Here is a 16,151-nt window from a genome sequence, read left to right as displayed (position 1 = left end):
TTTTTTGCTCAGTACTCACAAAACTATGAATCAAGTTTTAAAAACTAATCCAGTAAGCCTATACTTGTCAGAAAAACACAACTCGACTCCCACGGTTGATGATAATAATAAATGTAACTAGTAGTAGTAGTTTACATGCGACAGTTAACAATCCAAGCATATCGTACAAGTTGCCCCGTGGCTGAGTACCGAATGGAACATCTGACAAAACAATGAATATGAATGGCTAAGTAATTCAAGTTCTCCACACACAATGTTCATGCCCCGATCTACAGCCGAGAGTAAAAACTGTCTACCACTCGGTGCATGCTCTCTAAATTCAGGGAATCACAGATACCCACTGCCATTTATTATTTACAGGACCTACTCTCTCTCTCTCTGTCTCTCTCTCTCTCTCTCTCTCTCTCTCTCTCTCTCTCTCTCTCTCTCTCTCTAACGCATATCTATCTATCTATCTATCTATCTATCTATCTATCTATATCTATCTATCTATCTATCTATCTATCTATCTATCTATCTATCTATCTATCTATCTATCTATCTATCTATCTATATATCTATCTATCTATCTAACGCTCTATCCATCAATCTATCTATTTTCTACCTATCTGTCTATCTATCCATCTGTCTATCTATCTGTCTATCTATCTATCTATCTATCTATCTATCTATCTATCTATCTATCTATCTATCTATCTATCTATCTATCCATTCATTTATCCATCTATCCATCCATTTATCCATCTATCTATCTATCTATCTATCAGTTTTCTTTCTTTTTTTCTAACTAGATAGCAGGATTTTCCGAAGCGGATATTGATCATTACTCTCAAATCACATTTAATTTGCTTAGAGAGAGAGAGAGAGAGAGAGAGAGAGAGAGAGAGAGAGAGAGAGAGAGAGAGAAAGAGAGAGAGAGTATAAGTAATAAAGCTATTACTTTGAAATCAGATTCGGATACGGTATAATCGTAATGATCCAATTAGAGATTCCCAGAAATTATATTATGAAGCCGTCGCAAACTTTAATAGGAGTTGATGATCTATCTTAATGTTGGCGATTATGATGGTCGTTGTTATTAGCTGTTATGATGAGGACGATGATAACCATATTAGAATGGCGGAGACGATGATGGTCCTTTGATTACAGTCATGATGATGATGATGATGATATCTATGGGGATGATGATGATGATGATGATGATGATGATGATGATGATGATGATGATGATGGCGATGAAGGAAATTTTAGGATGGCAAACTATCACAGTGGGTAGCGATTTTATTTAATAGACAAGGTTGTCCTCAACCTCAAGGAATGTCCAAGTGCCTGAAAGCTGTAACTCGAAATACCACACTCGTCTTTCGTGCTTCATTCATCGAGTTTTGTTGACAAAAGGGTAATCCGAAACGTTTGCATTATCAGCCTTCGTTGATTTAATTGCAGCTTCCTTTCCGTCTTCTATTGTTATTTATAAGATAGATAGATAAATAGATACACACACACACACACACAAACACACACACACGCACGCAGTGAGAGAGAGAGAGAGAGAGAGAGAGAGAGAGAGAGAGAAAGGGGGGGGGGGCAGTGGCAAAATATGCACTGCTTCAACTTGTTTTGGGGTCAATTTTCCACTGATCAATATCAATTTGAAGATGTTTGATTTCAACTCAAGTCGGCATCGTTTGCAAAGACAAGAACGTGAATGGAATTAAATGAAATATTATACTTAAAACAATCTGTACATAAAATCAAAATAGTATAAAGTGCGGACATTATCAAAGTGTTTTAACTCACTCAATCCTAGAGATTTTTGCTACTGTTCAAAATTGGAAAAAAAAATGTATTAAAAATGAGCATGTACATAGATAGTTTTATTCAACTATCATTAACATGCAAAGATCTAAAGACATCAGTTTTGATAATACGCCAATAATTTGTCTCAGAAAAATGAAATAAATAGACATGGGGTAAAAGTAACCTGGGTGAACTACGGATATAGTCGGTGCTAGGGTTGAGTGAGTTAAAGAAATTTGATTATGACTAAGTGCCTGTATACAAATAGATAATCAATTGTGCCTTGTCTTCAAAGAGGTTCAAGAATCTTGAAGTTCCTCTTTGTCGATCGTTTTTATTCAACACAATATATTATCGTGGCTGTCCTGTCAATATATGTACAGTGTTCTTCAGGCCCTACCATAAACAAACTTGGAAATCAAAACAAACAGACAACAATACCATCGACATCGCATTCTCCTACGATAAAGGGAAACGGATAACAGGGACGTTGCACAATAGGTTGGGAGAGATTGAGAGAAAGAAAGAAAGAAATAAAGAAACAGAGATTGAGAGAGAGAGAGATAGAGATAGAGAGAGAAAGAGAGATAGAGATAGATAGATAGATAGATAGAGAGAGAGAGAGAAAGAGAGGTTGATAGCTCAACCGATAGCTGCTAGAGCAAGGCAAAGAGACTATTTTTTTAAAAATCGGACCATCTGTTCACAATCACCTAAGGTATTTCGTAATGAATCATCCAAATTATAGTAGTCGCTTTGAGCCATGAGGCAAATAAAGTCAGGTTTTAAACGGATGCTTGATACCAACTAGATAGGACACTAGTCTATATGAAATGACTTTCCCCTAGGTCTAACAAATGCCGGTATCCAAATATTAAATCTAAATAATGCATTATTATAGAACATAACATTCTCAGTTATCGCGCTCCGAGGCGCCAAAAAGTGTGAGCAATATTCATTGACAGTAGTTGACTCTTCGTGGACGATTCTCTCCTCTGGCTGGAAAGAACTGAAGATAGATGTAATCTCTTGAGGCGAATGAGACGGTTTATCTCTCTGACACACACACACACACTCACACACACACTCATCTATACATCCATAAGTAGTTGCGTGGAAAAATGACGACGGTTGTTTGTATTTGCAGTTTTGTTTCATGTAGAATCTTAACTAATATAGACATGACCCATATGATTCAAGTTCAAACCCTGTCTGTTCCTCCAAAGTTTGATACTCTGATTTAAGCGAAATAAACAAAGTTAGGCATTGCAATTGTCCCTATCTCGAGATGCAACTAACCACGAAGGAGAAGGACAAATATTAGCATAATGAAGTTACATTGGAAGGTGTCAACAACAAATACAAGGCTCATTAATCAGATGATTCTTTTAAAAACTAGTCCGAGAAGACGATAGACAATAATATAATAGAGCACCACCCAATGGACAAAACAACAGGGGGCAACAATATTTATGATCAACAATAGCAAGCACGACGTTGAGGGTGGGGGGGGGGGGGGGTATAGAATTAATTTTTTATCATTTTAACCAGTTAAATGCCGTACTCTGAAAAAACTTGACCCGAAAACTCGTCCTTCATATTAAGTTATGTTTTTGGAACTCTCTCCCATCACACGTGAGATGCTCGGATTCGTTGACAACTTTCAAATCTCGCTTAAAGTTTTATCTTTTTACGTCATAATGTTGCAATACTATAATCATATTCTGTTGTTGTTAGATTGAATTCGTATCACTTTTCCATCAAACTTGTCTGACTGTAATATGTTTTGTTTTATATCACTGTAAAGCGCTTAGAGTCTGTGACAACGGGATAAAGCGCTATAGAAATGCCATTTATTATTATTGTATATATCGATCGATTTAATGACCCTCATCTTGGCAAAAAACTCTCAATCCTGGAACTTCGGGAAGTGTTCTGGCCAACTTTTTAAACACGTGACCGGCAGTTAACTGGTTAGGAAAGTGGATTTTTTAAAATGGGGAATAAAAGAGAATGGGAAGAAAAGTATGTATAGCATAGCGGAACAGGTTGATGAAACGAAGAAAAGAAGGAAGAGGAGGAGTAAGGAGTAAGATATGAAGAGACAGACGAAAATAACTAACGACAGGAAGAGTATCTCTTTTGGTGGTTGATAGAATATTATTATAATTAAAAGTATGTAAGAAAATATTTGTTTTGAGTCCCGTTGAAAGGAAAATAATCATTAAGATATATTAAAGAATGGACCAATATTTGGCATTTGACGGAACGATTCCGATGATTCGTTGTGGTACCAGAGAGTAAGCGGCATGATGTTTTCAACTTGTGAAGAAGTCAAGCAGTTTCTTATGAATTGTGACCATTTGGGTGACGCTACTCGTCAAAATTTACACATAACCTCATCAACTCCTTAACATGTTCTGGTTGTTGTGAAAGTCGAGATTCAGTGAGAGTGGTCAATGTTACCGGATTATGAGCAAAAACATATCTCTTTGGAGAATGGCATTGGTAGAGACAAATTGAGCGAGACAAATTGATTCATAAGCCTGACATCTACGGTATATAATAAAAAGTTGACCATTGACTATTCTTTTTTTTAAAAAAATAGGGTTGGAGTTAATATTGTTCCATACAGTCCATGTTAAATTTTCGTCAACTAGCACAGAATTGCTGGCAAATCTAAAAATTATAAAATCTTTTTACAGATTGATAAACGGTAACTTGCAAACTTTGATTTTTTATAAATCAAGGATGATTGTGTCACAGGCTGACTCAAGTGGTTATGTAGAATATTTGTTAGGCATAACGCATAAGGATAGATCTTTCATTTGACCTTGGCATTGGCAATCGATATCTGCCATATTCTGTTGCGCACATCGGGCTGATATTACTGTTGATGGCTCAAAATATTAGTCTCTATCCGTGTTAATTTCCCCCCAAAATACAAGTGTATAACAATTAAAGTGCCTTTTCGTAAAGCCTTCATTTTGTTCGCAAAAATATTGTGGGTTCCCCACAAGTATATTCAAATAAATATTCTAATTAATTTAAGAGTTTTCATTTGTTCAAGTAATCTTAGTTTAAAGTTTTGTTCACGTTTTGAAAATAACTAGATTAGAGGGCTGGGTCGTAATAATTTTGCGAGGACCTTTTATGCAAAAAAAAAAAAAAAAAAAATATGGGCGTGAAACATGCTTACCACCTTTTCTCCTGCGTGAATCAACAAACAAATATTGCATCGTCTCTTTGTGTGACCAAGTCTGTCGTACTCTGATAAAACAGGGTTTTTTTTTCAATTTTACCAGAAAAAAACAACTTTTACTTCAAATATCTATCAGTAATATTAACCAGTTATCTGCCGTACTCTGGAAAGAGACGTATTTGAAACGTTGGCCAGAAAACTCGTCCTTCGAATTATATCGATCGATTTAAATGACCCACATTTTGGTAAAAACTCTCAAACCTGAGACCTCGCGATGACCTCCAACATGTCAAACATTCTCAAACTTCTTTTCAGTTAAAATGTTTTTTTTTGGTCAGAATAAGGCAGCAGTTACTTCGAATTGGTTTGTTTCTGACTTAAACCTTCACAATAAAGCTTAGGCACGAACAGACTTGTTGAAAGTGATTTTACCAGGCGACAAACTTTAAAAATATAGGAAAAATAATAAACACCAATTGCTTAAAAGTTAAACTAACAAACATGTTTGAATAACCTCTAAAGACTTAAGTCCCAAATTGTTTCGTTTGATGTTCTGATTGTTTTTGAACAGCATTCGCGCTTGTGTAGATCTAAGGGACATGAGCGGAATAGTAATATTATATTGAGGCCCATGGTATTCTATTGTGATGTGTTTTGGAGTGTTTTATTGTTTATGCTGTTGATTTTTTGTGTTTTCTCTTTGATGACTTGGTGAAGTGCCATAATTTTATATGGAAAATATTTTTCAACGATTACATGAAACGTAAAAGCTATATATTATTGCAATTTGCGACGTGACAGCGCTTCCCTACTTTTGCATATTATTTTCGCATTAAAGAATATAACATCTTGTTAATATCAATACGAGTATAATATATTATATAGCATTGTCCAAAAAACGCAAGACCCATATCATAATAAAATTATGATGCATATTTTTGTTCATCGTCAACTACCCGAAAATTGACCAATCTCAGTGTGGATTGGCCATTAGAATAGAGAAGATAATACATTAATAGATATTTAATACACACACCTTATTTAAATCATGATAAGTGAATCAACAACGTCAACATCAGTTTGTACCAAAAAAAAAATAGTAATACAATCAAATAAAAAATAAACAACATAAAACCAAAACACATTTTAAAAAAGAAGAATCCGCATGTGGGTTAACCCCCCAAAATACTTTTTAAAATGACATCATACCCCCTCACATTAAAGCGAATTAGTTCTTTGTTCTACCTAAAGCAGCTGAGATTAAATTTCATATTTGCATAGTTAGACTTTACGAGATATTTTAATGATTAGTTAGCACAAAGAGCCTTGCTTGTAGAGTGACTCCACAAGTTACTGATATAATAAATACATGTTTATTTGACATTATATCTGTGGTGATTGATGATGTAATAGGGAAATACAATCTCTTATATGGTTGATAATTGTCGACGATGTTAAAACTCATGAGATGTACTTTGAAAGATTCATTAACTTATCAGTAAATTAAAATGAAAAAAACCCAAATATAATAGAAGTAGAAGCTTGTATTTAACCTACAAAGGTAAACAATGTGGACGTTTTGGGGTTGTCCTTTGTCAACAAAACATGATGAATAAGACACTGACGATGAATGTGAGATGAGAGGATGGTGTTGTAAAGTATTTATTGATCCGAAGGCGAATGTCATACCACAAGACCACATAGTCATAGTAGTGGTAGTAGTAGTAGTAATAGTAGTAGTAGTAGTGGTAGTGGTAATAGTGGTAGTGGTAGTGGTAGTAGTGGTGGTAGTAGTGGTAGTGGTAGTGGTAGTAGTTGTGGTAGTAGTAGTAGTAGTAGTAGTAGTAGTAGTAGTAGTAGTAGTAGTAGTAGTAGTAGTAGTAGGAGAAGAACATGCTTTTTTCTCAGTTATTTCTCACAACATTCACAAGCGGGTTTAAGATTTATATAATTCTATAACAGATAACATCATATATACATCGATCCGTTCAAACGATTTGAGACAACAAATGAATGCTCTCTTGATAGTTTTAACATCCGTCTGGTATGACTGAATCTTAATGAATGTAACTTTTTTGACAAACATTATGATCACGATTAATATTCGATGGATTTCCCTGCCATTCGCCGATGCTATGAAGTGTATATGATATCAATTATTCATGACTATTTCAATTATACTTAACATTTGCTATTGTCGGATGCATAATTTGAAGTGTTCACTCTTGATAACTTTCCCCCATGCATGACATGTTTTGCTAAGATAAAATAATTACGAAGGTCTTAGAAAACATGGAAATATATAAATATCTAAGTCATTCACACGGCCAGTAAGAAACGCAGTCACAAACTTTTCAGCCGACCTTCACTTAGATTTAACCTGTTAACGGCGAGAATGAATATCTTCAAAATTATAGTTCCTCAAAACAATATATTTATTGGCAATCACAGCAGGATTGCTCAGAGCGCTCTTACCCAAAAGGCAAAAAAAAAAAAAAAAAAAAAAGAAAAAAAATCGTTGCCTGTCCCGGTTTCCGTCAAGGATTTTAAAACTATCCCTGACATCCAGCTATCTGATGGAAAGGTCTTTATGCAAGACTAGCGTCGTTTCCAAAAGATTACATACAACTGTCATAATTTAACCCTACAGAAACGGGGCTAAAAACCCTGGGCTTCAAGAGATCATCACCAGCGATACGACTCGGGCATCTTATAACTCTTTTTGAAAAACGTAAGCATAAGTCATCAATGCCGGATAAGGTTTAAATCGAAGAACGCCTGTAGAGGATTAAAGAAAGAATGAGACTTCCGTACTTTAGATATAAACACTGTGTAAACATTTTTCACTCATCTTCCTTTCAGGATAAAAAAAAAATACCCTAAAATGTAATTCATTCGAGTAAAAAACGTACCTCAGGAAAAACTTTACTTGTAAATCATCCTTTGATCTAAATAATAATAATTTAAAAAAAAAACAAAACAACAAAACAAACAAATTTCCAAGTGAAATTTTTTTATTTATTTTATTAATCTGATAGATAGGGAGGGGTGTTAGCTGATTTAAAAAATGTATTTTTATTCTTTGTGGCCACGTACGGAAATTCATAATATATTATATTTGAGAGAGTAAACAAAATTCATTTACAGTTTGTCCTTAAATTCGATAAAACTCCGATCCCACAACAAAATACACGTACCACCCCCCCCCCCCCCCCTACCCCCCAAACAAAACAAAAACAACCCCCCCCCCCAAAAAAAAAAAAACAAAATCCGCACCAAAAAAAAAAAATAATAAAACAACAAACAAACAAAACCAACAAACCAGAATGCAAGACAATAACAACAACAGTTTTTGTTTTAAATTATTATTTCTACAAATCATGTATGTCCCCATTTGTTACTGGAGATCTCGTCTTTTTTCACAACAAGCATTAACAGTGGTGAGATGCGAAACATTTCGTTGTTATTTATATTATGCTCTCTAAAATGCCACCAAATTAATAATTATGTAGATTCAAGGATCTGTAATTGTATCATTTCTTGTGTAATCCCCAGTAGGTATTCTTTACACGTTTTATATCTGGGATTCTGAAACTGAAAGCTCAGACACAAAAAAAAAAAAAAAAAAAATAGGAATAAACGTTTTGCATAGAGTAGTCCGATATGATGCATTCAATTTAAGGAATTAAGACTCCGAGGAATTAAATGATAAAGAACAGGAATTAATGAAGACTCGTAAAGGATGTCTCACTAAACGTTTTCAATCGTTATTCTGTCAATATCAATCGAATTCTTCCATGACTCAAAAGGAGAACATTTCATTAAAAACCTAACAGATACAAATAGGAACATCTTTATTTAGTCATCAAAGTAAAATTGAATCCATTATGTTATCACGCCTGATCCTCTTGACAATTGCAGGTGAGTACTCTGGTGAGCCAACGAGAGCCGCAGCCTATTCATTTTTTCTTTTTGTTCCTAAAGTTTTGAAATAATCTTTCGCTACATTTGTTGATATATAAAGATATATATATATATATATATATATATATATATATATATATATATATATATATATATATATATATATATATATATATATATATATATATATATATATATATATATATATATATATATATATATATGAGAGAGAGAGAGAGAAGAAGAAGAAGAAGAAGATGAAGAAGAAGAAGAAGAAGGACGTCAAAGTTGATATTTATGCGCCCAGAGCCTCCAACCAGGGGGATAGGTTGCGCAATATAAATGTGCATTATTACTATTATTATCATTATTTTTTTAAAACCCACTAAAAACAACAACAGCAACTGACCTCATTGTTGAATCAAGTCTTTGGTCGTTTGTGTGTGAGACCCATAATGTACCAGCTGCGATATAAACCCTTCTTGTTTTTGTTTTTTTTTTTGTTTTTTTTTTCTATTACTGTCTATGTGTAAGTGTGAGTTGGTGAACTTAAGAAGCTTCAGCTATATATTATGACGATAGTGAGTGTAAATGTTTATGTCTGTTTGTGCTTGAAGAATATGTCTATGTAATATTGTGCATGCTTACTTTAGGAAAATAGGCCTTATGTGTGAGCTATGATATCACGGAATTGCTTATATGGATCTGTATAAACAGAATGAGAAAGAAAACAAATTTTGAAATAGCCAGAATAATAATATGGATTCCAACCAGGGAAAGGCCCCTGAAATGATCATCAGAAAAGTTATTGAAGTACAGAGGGTTCGTGGATAGCTTATACGGTAGAGTCACGCACTCACCGATCAGGCGGAGTTGTCGTACCAGTAAGGTCGCGGGTTCAAACCTCCATCGCCGCCGCGAGATTTTTTTTAAATTCTCTATTGTCTTCTGGCACTTTCCTACTCACTTCATCTATTGTTGAAGTACAAAGGATACTATTCATATGTCTTGTTGATTACAAAAAGGCGTTTAATAGCGTCAGACATAATACAATAATACAAAACTAGAAAAAAGTAGTTGATAAAGATTTATTAATCATTCATATTTTATATTTCGCTCAGAGTTCATGCATAAGAACTGGGCAATCCGATTTTGGTAAAGAAGGGTGTTCGTCAAGGTTGTGTAGCCTCGCCTGACCTCAACAACCTTTATGAAGCAATGATATTGAAAGGGGGATTAATATTATTATAGACAACATTCGATATGCAGATGACGCGGGACTAATAGGACATCTGAAAGTCAGCTCCAGAAGATTGTTGTGCGCTATGTGGTCTAGTGGTATGACACTCGCTTTCGGATCGGAAGGTCCTGGGTTCGAGCCTCGCGCTCGGCGCATAGTTGAGTACTTGGAAAAGACTCTTTACTCACATTCTCTCACCGTACTCAGGTGTAAAATGAGTACCTGGTCGTCAACAGCGTTGTCTCTGTCCGAAAAATTGTAATATCGCCTTACAGGCGTCATGTCTTGTTCTTCATGTTACGTGTTGCTGTTGGTCAGGGACCCTTTGTAAAGCGCTTTGAGCATATTTAGTGGATATTGCTCTATATAAAAGCTCTAGGTTTTTTTTACAGGCTTGTACAGAAGAGGAATGAAGATCTGGGGATGGAAGTAAACATCAGCTGGAATGAATGCATGATTATAAGAATAGAGTCTTTTCTACGATTTCATGTTAAATAATATATACATATATTATGGGGGAAGTTCTGAAATGTGTGTGAGTTTTCAAATACCTTGGGTCCTTGATAACAGAAAATGGGCGCTTAACTAAAAAATAATAAAATCAAGAATTACACAAGCAAAATACGCTTTTATGGACATGAGAAATATCAGAAACAATGTAAAATACTTCTCCGAAGCGCTCGAGAATAATAAAACATGTACAACAAAATTCTATTAATCTCATGGATACAAGGTGAGGATTGTTCGAATATATATTAATTAAAAAAGTGAAAATGAAAACGTCAGCCTAGCAGAGCGGTGTGGCCTTAGTGTCAGGATCCGCAGGTATAGAGTCAAATAAGTATTCTTCTTCTTCTTCTTCTTCTTCTTCTTCTTGTTCTTCTTCTTGTTCTTGTTCTTGTTCTTGTTCTTCTTCTTGTTCTTCTTCTTGTTCTTGTTCTTCTTCTTCTTCTTCAGGACCCGCAGTCATTGAGACAATAAATCTTTCAATAAGTCTCTTCTTCTTTTCTTCTTCTTCTTCTTTTCTTCTTCTTCTTCTTCTTCTTCTTCTTCATCTTCATCTTCATCTTCTTCTTCTTCTTCTTCTCTCTCTTCTTCTTCTTTTCTCTTCTTCTCTCTCTCTCTCTTCTTCTCTCTCTTTCTCTTCTCTTCTCTTCTTCTTCTTCTTCTTTCTTCTTCTTCTTTTCTCTTCTTTTCTTCTTCTATCTTCTTCTTTTCTTCTCTTCTCGTCTCTCTTCTCTTCTCTCTCATCTTCTTCATTCTCCTCATCCCTTCTCTTCTTCTACTTCTTCTTTCGTTACTGCTCCATTCGTGCTATTTAAAAATCACCATTGTCTCATTTTTTCTTATCCAGCGATTCTGTGCTCCATGCTAACATACAACATTCACATTTCAACTGATTGCAACTATGCCAGATAATACACACATGGCATCATCGATGCCATATGATGGATAAACAAATATCATCACTTTATATTAATATATATAATTATATATATATATATATATATATATATATATATATATATATATATATATATATTATATATATATATTATATTGCACAGTATCCATAAATAGTGCTCAGATGTGCTTTACAATCGTTTTTTAGTATCACACATGTTCATTCATTCGACTACAAAATCACTACAATAGTCACACACATTTCTTGTTCCAAGTTCACATAGAATCACTATAAGCTGAATGAAAAAGATCTATTTGTGACTTTTACCATTCTTCTACGGATGTTTTGAAAAGTAACTTAACAACAAAATATACTGGCCCGCCAAGTATTACTGTGTAGTATAAACTAGAGTATTTATATGGCGCAATATCCACTATACCTGCTCAGATCGCTTTTGAGGTGTCCCAAGCCAGCAGCATCACGAAAAATAATACCAATTAGGGGATATTACAAATTGTTTCCGACAGAGATAACGCTGTTAAAGGCCAGGTACTAATTTTACACCTGAGCAGGGTGAGATAACGTGAATAATGAGTCTTTTCAAAGGATTCGGCTATGCGCCGCTCACAACGGGACTCGAACCCTTACGATCCGAGGGCGAGTATCATACACCAAGACCGCATGGCATGGGTAACGCAGAGGAATACATAAATACTGGACTAAGTATAAAATAAATATAGAAATATTTTATAAATCGATAAGCGTTCATTGATATGATGCATTTCCGCGATTTTACCAGACTCATTGTACCAGGTGGCTGACTAGTTAACTCCCTCCTTACCACCCATAGGAAAATCGTCACATTTGTTACGATGCAACCAACATTTTTGTCATTCTAATTTCTTTTCTACATCATAATATTTGAGAAAAAAATGTTTGCTATATTATTTAAAGTATATTAACACTTTGTTGAAGAGCTCTTTTAGCAGAAAAAAATATGTGTATAGCAAGAACTACCAGATTTTGTGTTTGGGTGAAATAAATCTATTTTTGTATAGGTTGGGTGTGAAGTTTTGGGGAAAATCCGGAAAATGGCCGGTAAGGAGAGTGTTAAGGCATTGCATTCGGACTACAGAGCCCCATTCCAATCACTTTCGATCATTTTCGTCCCTTGGGCAAGATCTTAAGCCCCATTTGTCCGACTGGACAACGCGATCATTTCTGTTGACATCACACGGATTATCTTTATTCCTTAATGGGCATCATGAGTAATTTAACAAATATCCCTATCTACGTCCTCCCTCCAGCTAACGATGATTAGTTCAATTCCGTTAGAGGTCCTCTTTTTCTAATAGAATCACAATAACCTATGATCCGGTTCCATTTCACTCTTGAGTCGAGTAGGGTAATTTGTAAATAAATAGTTCGGAGATGCGACCATTGTCATCCAACCGGCCTATGACGACGCTCAACATTGTTTAATTTTGTAACAGGATAACACACCATACTTCATGATAATCTATAATAAAGAATTATTATCGTGCATGCTATGCGAAAAGGGTCATAGAAATGGGTTGACGAAATGAATGTTGAGGTGTAACTATACGCCACTACTAGTAGTACTACTACTACTACTGCTACTACTACTACTACTGCTACTACTACTACTACTACTACTACTACTACTACTACTACTACTACTACTACTAGTAGTAGTAGTAGTAGTATCACTACTACTATACTACTACTACTATACTACTACTACTACTACTACTACTAGTACTGGATAGTATTACTACTACTAATACTACAATACTACAATATATACTATATATAACACCACTATCACTACTACTAATACTAAATACTACTACTCTACTACTACTATATACTACTACTACTACTACTACTATACTACTACTACATACTACTAACTACTACTATACTACTATACTACTGAAATATAAAATAATAATAATAATAATAATAATATAATAATAATAATAATAATAATACATATAATAATAATAATAATAATAATAATAATAATAATATAATATGATAATAATAATAATAATAATATAATAATAATAATAATAATAATAATAATAATAATAATAATAATAATAATAATAATAAAATAATAATAATATGAATCTTTATGTTAAAAAAAAAAACAAACATTTTTCTTCCAATCTATCCAGAAACTACACTGATTACGTCAGCTGTTTCACATCTCGTCTTCCCAACGGTACCAAGGTAGCCGATGAATTTCTACGATTGACTTTTGAACCTGGAAATTTGTTGGTGGCTTATCAAGGATTGTGCACGTTGGATATTGAAAGTATGTATGGAAGTGGAAGAAGGTTTTACTAGCTAAATCATTTGGGTCGGTCGGTCGGTCGGTCACTGGTTCCGGTTCCGCTCTGAGTGGCGCAAAAAAGTGTCATTGGGAAAGACTCTTTACTCCTTATTCTCTTACCGTACTTAGTGGAAAATGAATACATAGCTAGTAACAACGTTGTCTCTGTAAAATTCTATCGCCTTACAGACTTCATGTCTCGTCCTACATGTTCAGTGTTGCTGTTAGCTCGGGTCATATTTTATTTAGTCGGTTATATTTGAGAATGAGTTTCGTCGCTGGCATAATATTCTTACATCATTACTTCGCGTCCGATCAAATGTTCGTTGTTTGTTGAGTCACTAAAATGTAACATGTATAAGACTCTTTACTCCTTATTCTCTTACCGTACTTAGGTTGGAAAATGAATACATAGCTAGTTAACAGAGTTGTTCTGTATAAATTATTATCGCCTTACAGACTTCATGTCTCGTCCTACATGTTCAGTGTTGCTGTTAGCTCGGGTCATATTTTATTTAGTCGGTTATATTTGAGAATGAGTTTCGTCTTCCATGTCTACTTTCAGCGCTCCGGCCAAATGTTCGTTGTTTGTTGAGCACTGCAGAAGTAAGGCAGTGCTATAAAGACTTCTACATCGAGGTAGACCGAGTGATCAACAAAGAAAAAAAGCAGAAATTGGCTCGTCATGTGCTAGAAGAATTTGCTTGCAAGTGAGTCAAGACTTCTATCACGACCGTTACAATCATAACAACAATAACAACAATAACAACAACCACCACCAGTACTATTTCTACCACCACCACCACTACTACTACTACTACTACTACTACTACTACTACTACTACTACTACTACTACTACTACTACTATACTACTACTACTAATACTAACTACTACTACTACTACTACTACTACTACTACTATATACTACTACTACCTACCGCCACCACTAACTACACTACACTACTACTACTACTACTACTATTACTACTACTACTACTACTATTATAATAACAACAATAGCAACAACAACTTCTACATACTACGAATTATCAACCATCACTAATATTATGACATCCACCATCACTACACCGCCACCACCACCTCAACAACAACCACTATCACTACCATCACTATCGTTATCATCATCGTCATCATCATCATCATCATCAGCAGCAACAGTTGCATATGCCATAGCCAAAATCGATAACATCACATTAAGTTAACCTCAACAATTTACCTAATGTTTCTTATTGTTCAATTTAATTATTCTTTAAAACTGTCTCTTTCAGCGCATCTATTTCCCGCTACAATTGTGAGACAACCATCTACGGGGCTTGCAACAAAACAGCAGGGGAGATAATGAAAGATTTCTTTTATGCAAGCGTTCCTCGAAAGTGTCAAAATTTATTTGGGGTTACTTCCCGTTACACAGCAATCTTCAACTCCTCCGTAGAAAACTTGGCAAACCAATTTACCCTCATTCTGGTTCTAACTATATCATTTTTGAAGAGCTTCTATTCTTAATCTTAATTATGACTTTATTTGTCGCTAATAATCAGTATTTATTATATAAGGATCAAACCCAACTGGGGTGTACATATTTGCAGGCCCGATAACCCAAATTAATAGGTGGTCTCATTGTTGTAATGGAAATACTCTCAAACGAACGCAAAATAGTGCCCATTACAACGACGTCAAAACTGGCAATTAGTATGGATATCAGATCTGCAGAATACGTTCACGTCGAACCCAACAAATTAACATTTGAAGAACGAGGATAATCGTATCAAAGATTGATTATGAATGCTGTATTAAATTTGAGAGCTCAACATTTTGTTCTTCATGTGTTCAATGTTCATTTTTGAATTCCTTGGGGGGGGGGGGGGGGGGGGGGGGGGGGCGGACGGCGGACGGATCTTCTTCTACTGACTGTTGTGTTCCACATCCGTTCACTAGCTTATAATCTCATCTATCCTATTTCATTATTAGCCCCTTTGTGGTGTCTTGTGACCTCCCAAGGTGGAAAGAGAGGTCCCTTGCAGTCTCTTATCCCCTCTATCCTGTTTTCCCTTACCATGTTGCTCTCTCATGGTGGACAGGAGATCATTTGGCTTGGTGGGGTTCCTGACCTCCCATCTCGGGCAGGGAGGTACTTATTTGTCTTTTATCCCCCTATATCTATTTTCCAACTTGCTTTCTGTCCTTGTCTTGGGATG

General features: G+C 35.0%; 1 protein-coding gene across 1 annotated transcript; it reads left to right on the top strand.

The window, feature by feature from the left end:
- Window positions 1-10,888: 10,888 nt before the first annotated feature.
- On the top strand, window positions 10,889-15,765 carry LOC144971880 (uncharacterized). The gene is made up of 4 exons (XM_078912955.1): window positions 10,889-10,899; window positions 13,776-13,915; window positions 14,499-14,643; window positions 15,225-15,765. Exons 1-4 carry the CDS (start codon window positions 10,889-10,891, stop codon window positions 15,457-15,459), a joined length of 531 nt encoding a protein of 176 aa, XP_078769081.1. The 3' UTR covers window positions 15,460-15,765.
- The last annotated feature ends 386 nt before the right edge of the window (window positions 15,766-16,151 follow it).

Source organism: Berghia stephanieae, chromosome 4, assembly GCF_034508935.2.
Source record: "Berghia stephanieae isolate SIO BIC M18660-M18661 chromosome 4, UCSD_Bste_1.3, whole genome shotgun sequence".
Taxonomy (NCBI): Eukaryota; Metazoa; Mollusca; class Gastropoda; order Nudibranchia; family Aeolidiidae; genus Berghia; species Berghia stephanieae.
This window is presented reverse-complemented; position numbering and strand designations above follow the sequence as displayed.